Raw genomic sequence first — 20,710 nt, forward strand, 5'->3', positions numbered from 1 at the left:
CATATAGTGAATATGTCGATCCGCGTATAGTATAGATTACTGTTCTACAACTATATGTGTTTAAGTTTTAAATACTAGACAAATACTCAGTAAAGTTGAAATAGTGGACTAGAGATGACAAAAGAAATAACAAGACAATCCATCAAACATCAACTTGTAGCTTTATTTATATATTATTTACCACAAAATCGTTCATTCGAAATTTTGAAAAGTACAGACAATAATACTTCTATGATCATTTTCCCTTTTAGCGGCGTTATTTATAATATACCTACTTTCGGTTTTATTTTATTCGTATAAAAAATGTTTACATTGTATAAAATCTTTTGATTAAAATCCAACGAAGTATCGCGCGTATCGGTGTAACGCTTAATATCATATGCAATGGATGAAGGAAACATAATTTTAGATCTAGCACGCATTGGGCCATTTTTTTAACACAAATTTTAGTAGCTGGGCGTAATGGAACAAAGATTTGCTGTCACATCAATTTTGAGAATTTGATAAAACATTTCATTAGGCAGTAAAAATATGAAACATGGTAACTGTTATCAAATATTTATTTAGTATTTATCACAGATTTAAATACTCTTTTTTATGTTTTTTTTTCTCAAAAAAAAAATCATTTTTTTGAATATTTCGTAACTTTGATCGTTACTAATATCATGAAATGATGTTTTATCAATTTTTCAAAGTTGATATTTGCAGCGCATTTTTTAAATAAAAAAATAACGAAAATATTTGATAATTTGAATCATGTGTGAAAAGGCCCTCTTAAAATGAATTATGCATTGTATCATAATGGAAAGACTGGATAAAGATAAAGGTCTCCCTACGTGCTTAGACCTGTATAAAGACTCAATGCAATCTTCGTTAGTTGAAACTAAGTTTCACTTCTTTAAAAATGGACATTGTTAGTAACACGAAATGAATATAAACCGCTTCCGGATCTAATTAAATATTACACCTGTTGCACAGGTGGCTGATAAATTTCTGATAGAATTGCAGTAGCACGCGACGCAAAAAACTCATTCTCACAGATCGTTCACATTTAGAACCAGTAAAGTACATAAATAATTGTTTTTCTTGAAGTAATTACACCAAACTGGTTTAAGAATCGTTTATTATTAACACGCTGCGAATTTTTTTTTATTTTTAGAAAAACACGCTGTCATTTCACTGCAAGCAATGAAAATCTTTCAATCGTACTTTACAATTTACAAGAATACGAGAATCATTTAGTACTCAATACTGATTTAGCTCTTTCGAATTAACGTTTGATCATCATCATAGTTTAAATTTTACATCGAGACAAGGCGAATCATAATATCATTATAAAATTCGCAATTTATAAAAGTGTTTGCACCCATTCTTGCAATACACCGCTCGTATAAGATATATTGTATAGCTCTACAATTTTGTTAGTCTCTTGTACATCCCCAAGTTAGATATTGCAAAAATTCTTGCTTTATAAATATCTATTACCACAAAATATAGGCCAGCATAATAAATAATAATAAAAAATCTATATTGAACATATTACTTGGATTCAGGCTACATCGATAAAAACCTCTGTGACTTCCCAGCATAGAATTTCGTTTTTTTTTTCAAATTTGATTAATGTAAACATTCACAACACTTTAGTTGCTAAACATTCACGACTAACGATTAAAAAACATTTTCAAATTTAACTTACACTAAATATTTGATAAAACGAGTGCTTTCCAACTTTATACAATTTTTATTGTACAAGAGATCAAACCGCAGTCTTTTATTCTATACCAATGTTGAAGCAGTAAAACGAAAATAGAACGAGTTATTTAAAACGAAAATTAATATGCCTAAGCATAATAATCAGTTTTACCACATAAAGCTATTGCATTGGTTTACACGTGCACATCTCTTGTGAAAAGTCACCGAGGTATGATCAATCTTCGTCCACGAAAGTCGACGGAGCCAGCCTTTTTACTATCATAATAAACTTAAAAATAAACTCTTTTATGGCCATTTTGTTAACGCTTCCAAAAGCAACGTCAGCGACCTTACACACAGCGTAAACTTTCGAAAATGCGAATCATCAGAAAACACGAGCATACCATAAAAATATATTTACTTTTACAAAATATTCTTTCCAGGAGAAAATGCGTCTGGATACGAAAGCTCCAGATTCGTATAATTGAAAAGAATACGTTTTTCGTTTATCTAATTTTTTTTTCTAGGGTGATATTTTTACGAATGAACGAACGCCAGTTCGCTTCGACTTCGGCTTTGAAGTCAAGCACAAGAAGCATTCGACGAATGTTTCTTGCGATTTCTTTATAGCCTTACGAAGTGTCATGGAATATTACGTCGTTGGTATTTATACTGGCGTAGGAAGTGGAAGGGCGTTGGCCAGGATTACTGTGGAGTAGAGGTGCAGCTGAGTTGTCAGCTCGTTCGTCTGGACGTTCGTCCTCGACGTGCTGCTCTCCTCTTCGGCTATGCTGCTCGATTCTTCTTCGTCTTCGATAGGACATCACGTCTGGAATTAACGAGCGAGCATACGATTATTAAAACTTAAAAGTAACGTCAACAATGGTTCGGTATTCAACTTTACAACCTTAGAATAAGCGTTAGTAGAAAGATAAGCTGGTATTACGAGAAAAAAAAACATTTAAAAACTGATACCAAATAGAAGAATGCGAAAGAAGACTTTTATCAGGAAGTCATTAACTTCGACAAAGTGCATCGTTAGTTAAGATCGTAAAACTGCTATTAAATTTTGCAATTTTAGTCTGGTTACATGGGTTGATTATATTTTGGTGTTTATGTGTGTCAACTCCCATGGCACACCTACCTTCCCTTGAAAGCTAACGAACCACAAGAGAACATAAATTTTTTACGAAAACCAATGCCACCGTATTAACGTTTTTTGAAAAAAATAAAAAGATTTTAAAGCGTATAAAGACTGATCAGGCTACCTCCCACACTCGGAAACGATTGCAGTGAAAAATTTAAATGGCACAGAAAAAACTGACAAAGCAGAAAAGTACAGAAAATCTACATATTGCAACAATAAAAATAAATTCACAAACATTTACTGTAAAAATTAATATCTTTTTATTTTGAAACTTAATTTAGCGACTTTTTAGTCGACATTTCGAGTATTATATCAAGTACAAAAATATTTGAAAAATACAATTACAATGCAGCAATCATCTTAATAGCAAAATTTGCTCAACCTAAAAACATGTATACTGAATGAATGACGATGATGAAAATATCTGTAAATGTTCCGCTCCGACCAAGATAAATAAAATTTGGCATGAATGAAAAGCGCAAACATATAATTTATAACATAAAATCACATGTGCATGACTGGGTGTGTGACTCTAAAATTATACACAACTCCTCCGGTTTTTTATGGGACCGATATAACAGCCTCTCAATAAAACAAGTACCACAATGGAAAAACTCTGTTCCTCAGTCTTTTCAAAAAACAGCAAATTGTATGGAACATAACATTAGTTTGGCAAACTTTACAAAGATCACATTATAAAGATTGAGTACTTGGCTGAACTTTGGATAGGTGCCATACCTATCTCTCAGAATCGAGCATTCGGAAGGTAGGTGTAGCAGTTGTGGGTGTGGGAGGAGATTTAGGTTTGCTTACACGATGATTCAAGGAGGTCTCTTGCACGTTGTCCAGGTTTCCTCGCATTGCTCTCTTGTGATTGGCCAGCTTCTCCCTGTTCATAGGCGAGCCTAGAATCACGAACAGTCGTGATTCGATCAAAATTTATTAAAAAAAAATTCGACTACCTTCAAAAAGACTAGTTAGCTAATTTAAATTTCGATCAAAGTTACGCTAATTTTCAGTTCTTTAACTTTAACATTGTGAAACGATCAATCAATCAATAATATATCTGGTATCACTAAAAATTGCTTTGGTATTTTAATGAAAAATTACTCTGTTAGTGTCAAAATGACTGAACGATAATAAATAGTGAAGACTTACCGATATAACTTAGAAGGACGGGTAAGAATATGAGACCATGAGCCGCTCCGAAAAGCACAATGCCTAAATACATCCTAAAGTAGAATACCTGAAACAAAATTACAATACTATTATCTTCGTTCATTTACAATGGATTAGATTGGTATCATGACTTTCAAATTATTCTTACCTTGAATATCTGACTTTTCGCAAAGCCAAGGACTATGATTCCTCCAAATTTGGTGAGTGTGATACCGCTGAAAACCGAGCTACCCATATTTGTCAAAGCATCGGCAACCCTCTCGACTCTCGTGGGCTGTACGGAAACCGAGAAGGAATGCACCAGGTGACTGCAGAACTCGACAGCTATTCCCACAGCCATTACGAGGTTCACCAAAGACACAGCATTAAGTGTGATATGCCACCAGTACATGAGACCTCCAATATTCACGACAATCATCGCAATTGTGATGATGACCACGATCGACGAGAAGATGTCCAGGCCCATTAAAAGGAACGTGACGACAAAGATGGCGAGCAGCGAAATGCCGATGCTCTGGAGTGTATCAGGCCACATCGTTAAGTACTGTTCGTAAAATACGTAGAAAACGCTGTAGGGAAAAACTTCAACTTCGTTTTTGTAGCCCAACTTTTGCAGATTGGTGTTAAGCATCTGTGTTATGTTAGCCGACACGGCTCTGGCCTGCCTCATCGACTCGTAGTAATCGTAAGACGACTTCAGAATTGTGTGATATGCCATGAAGTAGGACGCACCAACTTCCGATAACTTGGTTTTCGGATTAGTTATATAATTGACACCCTGGCCGTACGCTGCGTGGCCTCCTTTAGCGCAACTTGCGTCGGGATTGTCTTGCAAGAAGAACGACACGTATTTTTCAAAGTCAACTGTAGTTGGACGATGTAATTCGTTTTCATTAATTTCGCATACTCTGCAGGAACCTATGCAAAAAATGTTCTACGTTTAGCAACTTCCGTTTTTCTCCATTTGAAGACAAAGAATATTATTAACTTAACACTCACTAGTATGAGGGCAGAAGGATCCATCCGTTTCATTATACCTACAGCAAGACTTGGCTAAACTTGCCCAGTCAAAGTAGTCATCCAACCACGAAGAAGCTGGCTTTGCTACATAAGTTCTGAAAATAATAAAATTCATAAGTATGCAGAAGCTTTTGAAGAAATCACTTACTTGTCATAGCCCTCTCTAATCTCACCTGTTTGCTAATTCTGATGCTGCGAAAATTTGGGTTGTTACTGAATCAGAATTACACCATGTTCCACTACATACTAAGTTTTGAACCTTTGGATCAGAGTAATTCAAGCCTCCTTTGAGTACAAAGTACATTGGCGGCCCGATCGATAGGTAACTATTCAAAAACTGGAAATATTTCAAGACAAAGCTGTCTTCTGGCATAGAAAGCTCTTGATCTAGACCGATTTCAATGTGTGGAACAACGGCTATACTACTGCATAGCCACCCGAAGAAAATCACCATAACTCCAGCGCGCACCCACTTTTTCATGAGAAGCGGCACGTAGGCAACTTTGAAAATTTTATACAAAATTCCATCAACGATCTCTTCGCCACTGTCTTTCTTGGATCCTCGCACGAAGCAGCAGATGTCTAATCTATTATTCTGGAATGCAAATAATTTACTTAGCACAATCGCTTTATGAAGATGGATTCTAGCTTTAGTATACAATACTTACTGCTTGTCTTACAGTATCCAAGGCAAGTAGACTAACGAAACAGGTAATCTGCAGAAGGAAATCAACTAGCAATGCCATGCCAGCATACAAGGCGAATGCTTTAACGGCCGGCATATCGGATAAGCCGCCGAGGAAGAAGCAGCAGCTCTCAGATACACTGGTAAGCAACATGCTAGGTCCGACTTGACCGAGAGTACGTCCAATGTGTTCTGGAATCGATTCGTCTGGACGCCTTCCTTCTCTCTGATGAGTCTGTACAAGGATGAAAATATTGTCCACACCGACCGCCAGCACAAGGAATGGAATGACTTCGATGATGATCAAAGTGGCGGGCAGTCCTACAAAACCGAATATGCCGACCGAGCATATGACCGACGCCAGCACGATCAGAACTCCACCAAGACCAAGCGTGATTTTTGAATCGATCTACAAACAAAGTATTATTTTTAATGAAAGAGAATAACTGATTAACGCGTAAAGTCGCTTAAAATTCACGTTCTTACGAGAAGTCTGCTGCAGTTCCTGATCTGTCCAAGCGAAATGGCGATGTACGCGAACATGATGACATACGACACCAGAATCGTCAGCACATCGGACTGGGATTCGCGATTCAGTTCATCCTCGATCGATCTCTCGGATGTGAATGCAAGGTCCATGTAGGCAGGTTTCTGAGTTTTAGTCCAATTCTTCATGAATTCGACGTAGCTCCTCTCCCATTCCATGGCCGGCACCAGTTTGGACTTGTTGTGGTAGTTGTTGATGAGGATGGTAAGTATAATCGCCGTGGCCTTCTCGTACGGCGGATCGCGGAGATTTTGTCCAGGCTTGACAAAACCGCCGACGGCGATCGCAGGCTCGACGGGTCCTCCATAGTTCGCCAGACAGTCGATGCTGTAGGGGTTTCTTTAAAGGAAAAAAATAGGCAGCGTTTAGTTTGCAGTACTGGAAAAAGGTCAACAGCCAATGGCAACTTTCACTATTACATCCTATAAGTTTTCATTTTCAAGCAACATTACAGCATACCCAATTTACATAATCACACTGGCACGTGATAGGAGGTATATATATATATACTCACTGAGTGCAGGCTTTGAAGGCGTCGAGATAATTGATGGTGAAGTTATTCTCGTCTTCGCTGGTGCCGTCGAACTTCTCGAGGTCGTCCTGATAGTATCCCCAGATACTCTGAATAGCGCACTGGGAGACAGTCGTGGGTCCGGTGTACGGCGCCGAGAGCGGCGCGAAACAGATATCGGCGAGCGTGTAGTTGCTCGGCGTGAGGATGGCCTTGATGCCCTCCTGCAGCTCCAAGACCTTCTTCAGAAACTTGGCGTCGAACACCGGGCCGAAGGTCAATAAGCCGTTCGACGTGGGGTGCTCGATCTGCGGATAAAGAGAATTCAGCTTTACTAATTCGCGCGAACAAAAACGCGGAGCGACGCTCCTAAACGCGCGCGTTTGGCGTAACGAGCACGGCCCGTGACTCATTAGCAACGAGTCAGAGCATTTTTTCCTCGCACGCAAACTAATCGTAAAAGAAAAAAAGCGCCATATCTTCGAGGTGATTTCGTCTCCTGACTCATATCATCCACGCATACAGGCGCGATTAATTCCGGCAAACAAAAGAAAATGAAGACTAAAAAGAATGTGCTGCGGCGAGTCGAGAGTCACGTCTGGCCCAATGAGGCCCCAATCAGGCTGCACATCCGGCGCGTGTGAAACAAATAAATGAAATGAATTACCGGCGGCAGTCCGACTGATGTGATGATGATCTGCTCGGTCCTGTAGAACGGCTCGAAGTGGCTGTCGAAGTAGGCTCGCTCGACTCGCGACCTGGAGGTCGGCGAGGCCCAGAGCTCGACCGGATCAGTCGTGACGTGCAGGTACTTGATGCCGTGGCCCACGGCGACGATGAAGACGACGCCGATGGCGAGGACCGCGGACGGGTGGCTCGCGCATACTGCAACGATCGATGCATGTATTTCATTGACGGGTGAGCGGCCAAAAGAGCGGCTGGCATTTAATTACGTCCATTTTTGCCAGCGCAAAATACGCGCCACTCGCGCGCAACTCTATAGATAAAGGCCGCGCGAGATAGCGCTCGAGTCAAAATAAAGACTCTTCCGAAGCCGATGACGGAGCCAGCCCGATCTCGAAAATCGAAGCGACCGTATACGCGCATTTCAAGCGGCTCGCGTCGCGCGACCTTTTATCGAGATCGACGCTATCCGATCTCATCGCGCAGCTCTCGGAATCAGGCACGAAAATCGCTCGGCTAATCGTCCATCTCTCTCGAGTGTGCGCCTTATTGCGCGGCGAGCCGCGTGTCGCGTTGGAAAATAAAATATAATCGTCAGAAAAAAGAAATTCGTCCCGCGGCGTAATTTGTAAGCGAGTTAGCGCTCGTGATTGACTCTGTGTGTGTGTGTGTGTGTGTGCGCGCGCTCCGCCGCGGTGCACGTCCCTCCGTACATTGGCTCAATTGGCCGATAAAGAGATCGGAGAATTACACGCGTCACGAGTCTCACGTACGCAGAGCACGAGGACGTGATGTAGGTGTGTAAGTCGCTGTACTCACGTGTGCCCCAGCGGCAGAAGAACTTCTGTAGGAACTTGTCGGTGTTGGCGCCGAGTCGCTCGAGGAACGTCGAGCTCTCCTCCTCCTGCAGACTGGACGGCAGGTCGTCGGCCGAGATGACGCCTGTTTCGTGAGGGGAGAGAGAGAGAGCAGAGATTTCTACGATTAGTCGTTAACGAATGCATCGCGTATATGCTCGTAATAGAATAATTTGCGTGATTGTGTGCGGCTGTACATCGGCGCCGCGACCCTCAGAGAATTTTCCAGATAGATTCTTGCTTTCTATTATTGAATTATTCGGTGCGGACAAGCCGACAGGACTTTGTCGCTCGTTTTCCTTTTCTTTCCGCGACATCGATCGGCTTTTTAAGTGCAGGTTACGTAAGGCCTCGCGCGCGACTGCATCACGGCAGTTTTTGCATCGCGAGGATGTTAAAGGAGTTAGAAAAAAACCGAGCGCGACTCTTTCAGTTTTATGTATAAAGCGCAAAAGCCGCCTCGTGACGTTGCGAGACTAGAGCGACGAGTTTTCTGTCAGAGGCGATATTTTCAGTATTTCGTAATGCAGCGTTACGTATATAGGTATGCCGCGGCTCCACTGTGCACAAATGGCCCGTTGTGAGAAATTTCAGGAAACGCGCTAATTAAGCGCCGCCGACTTGTTTTTCTGCCCGGCGTCGGTTAGATAAACAAACTGCAGCGATTCGATTCCCGGATACGCATTCCGCCTCGCGGAATCGCGGCTCTTTGGCGCGTGCAGCGCCAAAAACGAATAGCGCGCGTCTTCTCTGAGCGTCGGCGTCGCTCTACGGCCGATATTCGGCCGACTACGGATTCCGTGGCATAGCACAGGGTGTAAAAACAACTACAGGACAAAACAACACTAACTGCAGCCTGCGCAGCTATATATAGATTTTGCGTTATACAAAAGCGTGTCGCCTCTCTCTCTTTCTCTGCTGTATACACGTATAATTGTACAGTAGAGCTGCGTATATGTATTTGTAGACACGATCGACAGACATCGCCGCGCATGGAATATGTTTGCCAAGTTCCCCCCGAAACGCGCAATAAATTCCGTCGCGGGCAGCGCAATTAAGCGCGATAATGGTATATACAAAGTTTGCGCCGCGCGCTACTCAGCTGCAATAATTTTCGGTGTCTTCTTTCTTATTTCTCTTTCCAGCGCGCGATAAAGCTCTTTTATTTTGGGCAACCCATTCATCGGCGCGTAAATACGGCAGCTGCGCGCGAAAGATAAATCGTTTCTGGGAACGACGAAAATTATTATATAGAAGCTGGAAGATCGCCGGCGAGCAGGATTAGCTAGCCGGAGGTTAATTGCCTTAAGAAGTCGCAACGTGACGCAAGTGAGTATGGTATACAGCGCGTCGTAAGTATTCCGAGCGGACAAAACAAGATAGAGTAGGCAGCTCGAGAAAGCGTTAATCGATCGTGAGAGTAGCACGTTGTTTTATACACACATTAGACGGAAAATATATTAACACTCGTGAGGGAGAAAAGGAAAACAGAAGCTCACATCCGCGAGCGCGAGAGATAAGTCGCGAGTGATTGCGCAATGATAGCAGCGAGAGAGAGAGACGCGACGTTCATAACATCCCGCAAATTGAAGCGTTCGGCAAATGCGCGATTCACCGCGCGTTATATGCCCGACGTGAAAAGCCCGCAATTACTTTGACGACATCGGCCGCATATGCAATCCAGGCTTCTCTAAAGTTATGTAGCTGTGTGACGTCACGAGGTTTTACTGCACTGCAGCTGATCGAATATTCGCGGCTCGGCTGCTACAATTCAGAGACTGACGAAAGATCAGCTGCCTAAAAGCATTTCCACGCGTCGGAATCAGACACGCGACGCTCATGAAGGATTGTCGGCGTCTCTCGTCGCGAGCGGATACTTATACAGCTCAAATTGAATCTTGGCCAATTGCAGTCGTGCGAATTGCTCCGATCGGGGTCTGAAAGGTCGATAGCGCGAAATTCTGCGCAGAGCTAGTCACCTCGGCGTTATTATGAGAGGAATTAAGCGGCGGATCATCTGCCACGATTATTATTAATCTCCGAGACCGTCTGTGATCTGGATGTGCACGAAAAAACGGCTCTCGGACGTGGCCAATTTGCGAGACTGACGAGGCTGATTGGACAATTTCGCGCGATTCTTATTCGCGAGCTGTTAAATAACATATGAGTACACGGGAGAAAAAAGGTATAGCTTAGCGAGGCGATGTATCGGAAAGGATTTTTTCGTCTCGCTCGACGAGATTAGCCCGCCGCGATAAGGGAATTTTTATACTTTTAAAGAGAGCAAGCTGGACTCGTTCCAAATTTCGAGGGACAATCGATTACTCGGCATCGCGCCGATTCGCGCGGATAAGACTAGTCTAAAAATTGCATCGAGGTCAACAATATTTACGCTTTTTTCTCCCACCCCGCATTCTTGGATCGCGTCCTATCTGCCTTACTGCGCGGGAACTTTGTTCGCCTATCGGATGAGCGAAGCCTTCATTCGTCCACGATTATCGAAAATATCATCATCTTTATAACTTGTAATACACACGTGACTGTTCTTCGCAGGCTCGATTACGTTTCGTTTGACAAAGCGATATCACTTATTGTAATGTATCCACGCAATAACTTATACAAGGTATACGCGGCGAGGTGACTGACGGCACAATATTGTGTCACACAGTTTTTCCCTAATATCTGAAGTTTACCTTCAGTTCCACGAGCAACTGGGAGTGAACAGCTTTCTAAACTTTCATCGGAATTCCCTCTATAAAAATCCCACAATTGGTATCGACCGTAAAAGTTCTAAATGAAAAGCACTTGACGACATTTGTTTTCTACGTTTGTTATTCACTATCACAAGCAAGCCAACAAGTATTCAGCGATGTGTAACGCTTCTAAACGAGCATACACACTGTGCGACATGAAACGTAAAATCATTGCAGCGCTGATAAGAGGCGAGAGCGCTAATGTTCATTGAAATCGCTATATACGTTTCCAGGAACAATAGTGATTCATCAGACAGACTCTTACGAATCCGATCCACTATAACGAGCTAATGGACGCTGATTAGAGCTGCAATGGCTTTACGTGTTCTCGGCGCACCAATTGAATGTCTCGCCCTTTGGAGCGTTGCACACAAAAGCGGTTAAAGAAGCATACGAAAGACTTCGGTTAGTAGTATATAGGGTTTAATGACAGGTAAAAGTACGACGCATGACAAAAAGGACAGACACAGAAGTGCAACATGTACAGTACAGGAGGCGTGTGCGAGTCAGGGAGGACACTTATAGTATCGAAAAGTGCATAGCATACAATCGGTGCTGCATGAATCTTCACACAAAATTAGAAAGAGAGTAAGTGAGAAAAGTTAGATCTTTGTTGTTTGTTGGAAAACCTACTGGAACGTTTAGACTGGAGTGGGCTGTCTTCCTGGTCGGCGGCGAGAGCGATACGAGCACCGTCTCCTTGGTGATGCAGCCCGGCGGCTAGACGCCTACCGACCTGTCTTCCTACCTCCTCCCCTCGTGCAACTATACATATACACACACCATACGTACACTAGTAGTGACTGTCCTCCTCGCCCCCGTGATTTTGTTTGTTAAGTTTGTTTTCCTGTCTTTCTCTTATTTTCGAAAATGTTCTCGATCGATGGTGCAAAAAGCTGCCTCGAAATACCGAGCGAGAGGTTTTTTTTTTCGGGTCAAGGTTGACGAAATAAACTTTACGGGATCCTCGGAATTTTTAGACTTTCGCGTTGCGTCACACTTGTGTTGCTGTTGATAAGAATTTTAATACCAGATATGTTTAACGATAAGAGGTATTTACTTTCCCATCGGGTTTTCGAGCATCTTTTTGCACGCCTGAATCAAACGTGTTTTCCGGCACTGTGTGCAATTATCGAGTGATGTCTTTTGGAAATAACAGTGAAGAAGATATTTCGATTTAAAAAAGGCTGCAAGTAAAACTTTTCCCTGTGACCGAGCAAGATCGTTAATCTGTCATCTATATAGGATTCACGACTCGTTTTAGCGCTACTTTACACGCGCGTAACAGGTTTTTACTTCCAGAATCGACTTTGTAGCTCAAGAGAATGACAGAGTGAGAATTCATTCTCGGTCAAAAAACTGCTTTGAAAGAACGGGCATTTTTACACCAACGTTAAATTTCGTGGCATCACTGTTATTAAAATGATTTGACTTGTAAAAATTAGTTTCAATGGAACATCATACCGCACAAGATTAGTTTGGTCGTTATGTAAGCAAGCCGAGTATCTACGTCTACTGAGATTTCCTGGCTTACTTAAACATAGCCTCTCTACCGATGCAGTGAAAAATTATTTTTAATTCGCAAATGTCGTGAAGAATTATATAGAATTAGTGAATCTAGTATGGGATAAGAATTAAAAAATTTGAACATGTGACTTTGTTAGACCACAACCGATAAGAGGAATAATCATAATAATAAATAGTAATGTGCATACAATCCTTCACCACCTCCTCATAACAGTGCTAATCATTTCTATCTAAAAAGTTATTAGTAACTCTATTGAAAAAAGTATTTGGAACTGGTTGCTCTTTGATGTAATATATCCATTGAAAATAATTAATAGAAAAGTGGCGTGTCCTAATAGATCTTATAAATATCGTGAACCAGTAAGCAGAGTACTGATTATAATGAAGCTAGAAAATTAATAGAAAAAATAACGTGAAAAAAGAAAAATCGCAGAAAGCGCTATAATAAAAGAAAAAATAATTGCATTTTCCGCTTGGATAAAAAGTAAGTTTGATGTGGCTGCCTTATTAAGTCGTCGAACTCTGAACGGTCATAATCAACACAAAAATCATTATAACATGTTTAAAAATAAGCTACCACGTATGAGAAACGTTTTCGAGTTTCCGCGATAAGAGATCTTTTAAACAAGCAATAATCCAACGTATTTAAATGAGCCAGATTTGCTTACATAATTCGAAAATTGGTTTGCAATTGCGTTTTTAAAAACAAACTCAGCAGAAAAACTCAAAAACTCAAAAAATAAATTGCAAACTCTTGAGAGCATCTCGAGAACATTTCCTGCCATTAATCGTGTACGCAGTAGCTAATCGTTTATAAACTTACCGATCTTCTGGCGATTATTGAAGCAGAATAGCGACAGAATGAAAATCGCGCTTCCACAAATAAAAACAATTGTCATGATGACAGCATACCCATCACACCCTATGAGGGAGAATGGTTTGGGTAGCGGTGGAAGAGGCGGAGGAGCTGGACAGCTCTCGTGACAATCGACGCAGCTGCACGCCGGAGACTTGGCCTGTCGGAAAAGAGTCGTGAAATTTCGTTATCCTATCATCACATCGGGAAGCAGTTGGCCGCGTACGCGTGCAGTGTGTGCAGCAGGTACTCACGTTCACGGCCTTGTTGCAAGGCGTGATCTCGGGACTCAGCGGCGTGTAGTTGCCCAGGGGCTTCTCGCTGGCGACGTAGTCAATTTGGAAAGGTACGAAGGGATTCTCGCTGTCGCCCATGTTGTGGAACCACTTTTCCGGGGAGCACCTGCTGGAGCCGTACTCGCCACACATGAGGTCCAGAGCCAGCTGGCCAGAGCTGGGCATGGACACCCTGCTGCAGGACTTGTACGTGTCGTTGAGGTAGCGGGGGGTGAAGTACACCTCGATTCCGTTGATGTACGTGACATCTGCAACGAGCGAAGCAAAGGCCCGTGTAAAGCATGTTGGGAGTATGGTATAGGAGAGAGCATATTTGAATTTATATCGGGAGCGAAACGCACTGTCGGGCGACGTCGCGAGCTGCGTGACTTTGACGAAGCTGGACTGCCGGGGGCTGCAGGTGTACTCGCAAATGTGCTTGACGAAGTTGCTCAGGCAGCTCGGGCAGCGCTGGAGGATGCTCGAGGCCATGCGGATGTTCTGGTCGAAGGTGGTGAGCTGCTTGGTGTCGCAGCAGGTCTTGGGCACGCCGCTCGAGGTGAGCATGTGCGGGCAGTTCTTGGCGAAGATCTCCTGGCCGTGCATGTCGAGCTCCTTGGCCGGGCCGTCGTACGGGCAGTTTTTCACGTGGTTGTACAGCGTGTCCTTGTAGCACTCGCCGTACCAGACGCAGTGGCCTTCCTCCGCGGCCTCCGCCACCTGCAATGTCGCGGGTAAACATTTCAGGATCGGCGAAGAAAAGGAGCAGTTTTGTTTTCTCGCAGAGTCATTCCTGCACTCGTGACTCGGCTGCGAATTCAATTCCGCGAGCAGCTATCAGGTTCGAGCGATAAGCGCGCGCGAGCAGGGAGCGAAGGCAAAACAGTCACCTGTCTCTCTCTCTCTCTCTCTCTCTTTCTCACTCGGTGTTTACGTCAGCGTCTAAATGGAGCCAGGTTTCTCACTATGAAAAACACGTGTCATCGGACGCGCGATTGTTTACCCGCGGACCACACCGGAGCTTCATTTGTATAGTTACATATCTCTGGCGCGGAAGGAGCTGCGTCGCTACGTGCCAAATGGCAATAATATCGATCGACGACGCCGCGCTCCGGCCGCCTATTAATCAGCTCCTCCGCGCCTCTTTGTGCCGAAATACCCTTGGAATGTTTAATAATTTCATCGCGCGCGCAAGAGAGAGAGAGAGAGGATATTAAGCAGGCATACGCGCCGAGAGCTGGCTCGGAGAGACGCGTCATCGTATCAAGGCCGTCGTGAGTCTGCTTTTGGCTCGCGGCTCGCGGCTGCTGATAATGACCCAGTCTCCCGCGCGCGCGACTGGAAATGAAAATCCTCAGGTAGAGCCGTCGGCCTTCCTCCGATCGCTTCCGGCATCCGCGCCGGTGTTGATCGCGTTAAAATTCTCCTCATTACGGCAGGGCGTCGTCTTTCGACTCCCGCGAGATACGCAGCGAGGAGGTAGATAATTGAACTAATAAACCTGTCTGGCCGGCGATAGGGTCTCCGGCCGATGGGGTGACATGACGTCATCGAGCGCCCGACGCTTCTTACGTGCCGCGCGCAAGTGTGTACACACTGGGCAGCCTGGCTCTCTCTCTCTCTCTCTCTCTCTGTGTTGATTACCGCGGCCCGAGTAACGATCTTTTAACGCTCCGACGAGTCGCGTATTATTAGGTTATGAGTATTGAGCATATACGGGCCTGAGCTGGGAATCATCGTCTCCTTCTATTCGGCCTTGTTTTTGTCGTCTCGGATACAAGGGATCGAAGGGGCGAAACGTCACTCCCATCGCAAACTCGATTATACGCGCGCGTTTCACGTGTTGATCAATATACTCGCGTGCGCAGCCGAGGCAAGCAGCGTAAAAAGGCCTCGCTCATAACACGGGCTTTTGCCACTAGCTAGCTATAGTTTCTGCACCTGAGCTGGTCTGTCTTTCCCTCATCGAGAACGTTCCGGCCGTCGCGTAATTCAACGTCGCTGATTTCGGAGCCTTCGAGGCGAAAATAGCCTTCGCGGCTTCATAATATAAACAAATCGACGAGGCGTGCGTCTTTAAAAATTAAAGGCTGGACTATAGGCGCGCGCATCAGCGTAAAAGGGGCTGCGCGCCGCGCGAGAAGTCGCGAGAAAGCAGCGTAGCCGTGTGGCTAACGTAATGTAGCGGAGCAGAGCCCGGGGAAGAGGGACTCGGGGGGCTGTTGTCCGTCCCCGACGGGGGTAAGTATACGTCTTAACGTTTGTAGCTATGCGAGATGGCTGCACTTACTCGGGTGGCGAGTCCTTGGAGGGCCAGCGCGACGAGCAGGAGCGTCTTCAGGGCGGACGGCATCCTGCTGCTTACGCTGTCACCCGCGCGAGCAGCCGAAGGTGCGAGGAGGCAGCGCACGATCATATTTGCGCCGCTGCTGCTGCTGCTGCTGCTTCTGCAGCGTTCTCTGTCGCGCGGCCGCCGCCCGCTATAGTTCCTTCTCTCTCGGTCTCGCGATGCGCACGCACACACATGCACCGTTGCTGCTTTGTCGTCGTCTTGCTCGTGTATCGCCGTTCTTCTTCTTTCTTTCTTCTTTCTGCTTCGCACTCCGACGCGAGATCGAACTAGTTTCTAGAGCGGGGCTTCGCACTGGCTGATCAGGAGCCGCGGGGATGCAGCATTTGATGGCTCCGGCGAAGACTGCGACGCGACTCGATTGTTGACGGTAGCCCGATATGTAGGTATTATGTATATGTGCGCGAGCGAGTCTCTGCTCTCGGCGGGCCTGCCGACGATGGGGCGAGCGTGCGCGCGACTGACGGCGCTGCTGACGGCTGACGCACGTAAAATCTATGGAATTTCCATTCGCTCTGCCCAGCGCGCAGACTCGCGCGAGTCCCCCACCGCTCCAGTCGCGAGTTGTATGCCGTATAGCTCTGCGAAGTGTGGCTGACTCACGACGGTTATTAGAGACGAGCCTCGACTCTCGAGTCGTGAGAGAGAGAGAGCTGCGCGAGCCCGACTCGGGCGGCGGGGCGGGGAGTCGGTGACGGATCGCGCGATGGCCGCTGCGCGCGCAACTTCCCGCCGGCTTTTGACTCGCGAGTCGCGCCGAGAGCTGCACACGCACACTGTTCCTTTTGTTTCTCGCTTATGGGGAATTCGAGTTCCGCCGTTGGGGGTTCGCTTATTTTGTTTCTTCAATCTTCTTCCTACGGCTGCATCTATACCTATGGAACGGATTAGCTATTATGCGGCTATTGTGGGAAATGTTTGGGATTGGTTGAAAAAAAAAGCCGTTGCGTGCCCCGCCGAGCACGATTTTCGGAATTCTCGAAGAATCTATGGCTTGGCAGGTTTGGCAAGGTGACTTGTTGTGGCGATTTTTACTAAGTATAGTCTCGAATGAAAGAAATAGATTTCATTTACGCTGAGAGATTTATATATTGCTGACTATTTCAGTTTTGAAATGCGATCTTTTGATTTTGCTGATACATAGTAAATTTAGTTTGCCACCGATTATTTTCTACGAAAAACTTGCACATCGAGAATTCTAACCGAATTCGACTGTAGCTTAAATATTATGTATACTATACCATATCTAGACGGCATAAGCTGCGACACTTTTTCGCTGATGTTATCGATCGAGTTGAATATTATTAGGATCACTCAGAATGGTTATTTGTGTGTCGTGCAATATATTCGCGAGAACAAAATAAAGATTTACAATAAACAATTTGGTACAGCATTATACAGCACGCATAATTATTACGTGTGTATATACATATAGTACGTTCAATTGCGAGAAATTAAGGGAACCAATATAGGTAAACTGGATTCTTTTCAAATATACTCATCATAGGTATAGGTATGGCGCGTATCCTCTTGATATATGTCATATGTCTACACGTCGGTATAACTAATACCGGTCAGATCTTTCGCGATTTAAACATAATCACTGTTAATCCGATTTGTTCACAATATACAAATAGATGCGCATCTAAAGGAAGTATAAATTAGTATGCCTCGCGCGTACGCCGATTGATCACAATACAAATGGTTCCGCATATCTTACATGTATGCAAAATCGTAATTCGCTTAACCGGATGTGAGGCCGATTCGGTTTTTACTTTAGCTAAATATTAATATTTACGTCTGAAAGCGATATCGCGCGTTCGGCTATTCATCGAATTTCACAGCAGCTTTATCGTTGCATTGCATCGCGGTAGCGTTTTTTTCGAGTAATCCAGTAACTGTCTGCATCACACACAGAGAGGCAGAGAGGTGAATCTTCCATGGCGCTGCTCACAATGTCGTGCCCGCATATAAAATAGCCTCGGATGATGTCTGAGAATTTTTTTTTTCATCGAGTCTGCGTTTATTGAACTCTATTAAAATCGTCACCGACACTGGCACGACAGTTTGCGACTCGTCGAACGTGTGCGAGATAAGACCTATCGGTATTTTACGGTAGTGACATCTGTAGGTATAGGCAAGTTAGCGAGTTGCAAAAAAAAAATCTCAACAAAAGTCTTTGGTTTGTTATCGTTATATATAGTATAAAGGCGCTATCCTCTGACTCATTGCGCTTATACTTGCCCAATAACCGAAATTTATTCAATTAAAGTTAAAATAAATACGTGTAAGTATGTAATTTTACCATCACAAGTGTTACAATCAATATCGCGTAACAACTATTATATTCTGTAAATATGGGGATATATCACGGGGGATGCGACGTTAAATAAATAAATTAAAAAAAAAAAAAAAAAAGACGACATTATTCGCACCAAGATTCACACAATTACATGAATCTACGTCACTGTAAAAATAACGTACTAACCCAACGCCACCCTTTACGGTTATTACGTCGGTTTTATTACCGAGCTATCCTTACAGGCATGTAATTACGTGAATTTTGGAGCGCATAATGACGTAGCATCGCATTAATAATTAAGAGTTGCCTTGCGATATATCGATAATTTTAAACGATATTTTTACCACCGATAATATCGGAATATCTAATTTATATTTACCGGCGACGACTCGCGAGAGAAGGAGGTCAAGCGCCGACCTTTTCTGATTAGGCTTATTAATAAAGTACTGGTTTTCTAACCTTAGTAGTCTTATCGTTTATTGTTGAACAGTTAAATGTTGCTTACTGCACTGTTCCATCGATGCGACTACAATTATAAAGTTGGACTTTCGGAAACGTTCGTGACGTCACGCGCTGTACGCCTGTGGTGTGCCGAATCATCGGCAAATGAAAAAACAGTCTTACGCAGAGAATAGTTGGGCTTCTCTTTTTATAGCCATGCCTATTAATCACTAATTCATCAATTTTGTCTTACGAACTCGCAAGATTCTAACGATCAACAATGGATTTGAACAAAATTATTGGCCTCTATAGTACTTGAATTTATAGATATCTGAAGAATTTTATTAACAATATGTATTTTGTACACAATATATTTACACGATTAAATATAATAATAAAATACTTCGCTTAAAAAGTCTCTAAATGCCGATAATGTTTATACAAACATTGCATTGTCGGTCAAGTTTAATTAATAAGGAATTAAATTTTTCAAACAGATAATAGCGTCGTTTCGTGTATCTACAGGTAATCAGTCGTCAAGTCCTATACATATTTGGATTTGTAATTGCACTCGAGAAAAAAAGAATACTAGAAAACGCATGTATCTCAATACCTCAAGAGAAAAACCTTTGATCCTTGCTGCCGAAAATTCTTTCATAGTATTCTATTGATACTATTGAAAACTAAAAAATTCACACAAGTGCAACAAATTTGGTATATGATAATATTTTAAAAATGCCATGATAAAGATTTGATTTGAATTCGATTCTTTAGGATCAGGAGTCCCTGGATTGGATTCCATATTGGACTTTTCAGTAAGACTGCCACATTCGGATGCCATTGTGATCCAAGTTCATTGCTAGGATTGGCATGTGAGGGTGGGCTGCAAATCTCCAAGATTTGTCCTTTGAATATATCTTGTGAACTAAATCTTGATTGTCTTTATCCCAAACATACATACTATTTGCTTGAGTGTAACCCGCAAAGTTGCAGTGCCTAGAAGAGCTTGCCACAATGAACTCACTCCTCGTTCCAACAAAGTGTACATTGTAAATTGTGAAAGAATAATGTTCTATTGTTTCTCTCATGGTTATGTAAGTCTTAATTGGGTCTGGTTTTAGTGTACTAAAAAGATAAATTGGATCTTCAGAATAGGCTGCAAGAATTTCTGAGCCATCATAGCTGTACTTTACAGTGAAAATTCGTCGAGTTTCAGTTCCCAATAAGTTATCTAGTCTTCCAACTGGAGTGTATAATTTTTGTACAGGATTAGATAAATTACGGCAGTCATAAATTCGTATATCCTTAAAACCTCCAATACAAAATTCTGAACATCTGGTTGGATTAATATCAATGCTGCAGATCTCATAGAAAGAAGAATTGTCGTGTTTTGCAAGTAATAAGTTTGTAGGCTTTTCTTCTCTAACATCAATATTTACAATCTTTCCCTTTGCACTTCCAGCAAGTATTGTATGGGGTAAATTTCCATTAACGCAAAACTTGAAACCTCCGCAAAAGTATTGCTCATCCTCGAAGAAAGAATTCTCCAACAAATGCGAAGTATTGGTAGTGAGATCCATAAGTCTAATATCTCCATATTGTCCACTAGTTATTATTAAATTTTCCGAATCAGCTGGTAACCAATTAACTTGTCTAACGGTAAAGTTGTGACCTGAATTGAAAAATGCTTTGAGTTTTGCTTTAGACCAGTCCCAAATTTGAACTGCATCATTGCCCCAATAGACATTGGCTAATAAATTTCCTTTACTATTAAATTGCATTTCTGAGATTTGTTTATTCAATATGGTAGGGTAGTTTTCTAAAACAATTGTTGGTTTTAAGTTTTTCAGAGCATTCAGCGTTGTGTAGTAACTCAACCAAGAC

The 20,710-nt window shown here is 43.1% G+C and overlaps 1 protein-coding gene and 1 long non-coding RNA gene across 8 annotated transcripts; one reads left to right on the forward strand and one right to left on the reverse strand.

Moving 5' to 3' along the window:
* Positions 1 to 142: 142 nt before the first annotated feature.
* Positions 143 to 18,247, reverse strand: LOC100122535 (NPC intracellular cholesterol transporter 1). 7 transcript variants are annotated; one of them, XM_031927517.2, is made up of 16 exons: positions 16,024 to 18,247; positions 14,096 to 14,453; positions 13,713 to 14,002; positions 13,426 to 13,618; positions 11,709 to 11,840; positions 8,285 to 8,407; positions 7,449 to 7,666; positions 6,785 to 7,089; positions 6,210 to 6,609; positions 5,707 to 6,132; positions 5,212 to 5,633; positions 5,018 to 5,133; positions 4,167 to 4,936; positions 3,998 to 4,085; positions 3,578 to 3,744; positions 143 to 2,521 (listed from the first exon to the last, which is right to left on the reverse strand). In XM_031927517.2, the coding sequence occupies exons 1-15, from the start codon at positions 16,147 to 16,149 to the stop codon at positions 3,578 to 3,580; spliced, it is 4,134 nt and encodes a 1,377-aa protein (XP_031783377.1). In that variant the 5' UTR covers positions 16,150 to 18,247; the 3' UTR covers positions 143 to 2,521. The 7 variants fall into 7 exon arrangements, with proteins under 7 accessions (XP_031783377.1, XP_031783375.1, XP_032454264.1 ...); XM_031927515.2 differs by having other exon boundaries at positions 3,550 to 3,744; XM_031927518.2 differs by having other exon boundaries at positions 1,013 to 2,521; positions 3,653 to 3,744.
* On the forward strand, positions 18,204 to 20,401 carry LOC116416944. Its single transcript, XR_004227252.2, has 2 exons — positions 18,204 to 18,370; positions 18,876 to 20,401. It is a non-coding gene; the product is annotated as an uncharacterized LOC116416944 (long non-coding RNA).
* Positions 20,402 to 20,710: the final 309 nt, after the last annotated feature.

This window comes from Nasonia vitripennis, chromosome 3 (assembly GCF_009193385.2).
Source record: "Nasonia vitripennis strain AsymCx chromosome 3, Nvit_psr_1.1, whole genome shotgun sequence".
Taxonomy (NCBI): domain Eukaryota; kingdom Metazoa; phylum Arthropoda; class Insecta; order Hymenoptera; family Pteromalidae; genus Nasonia; species Nasonia vitripennis.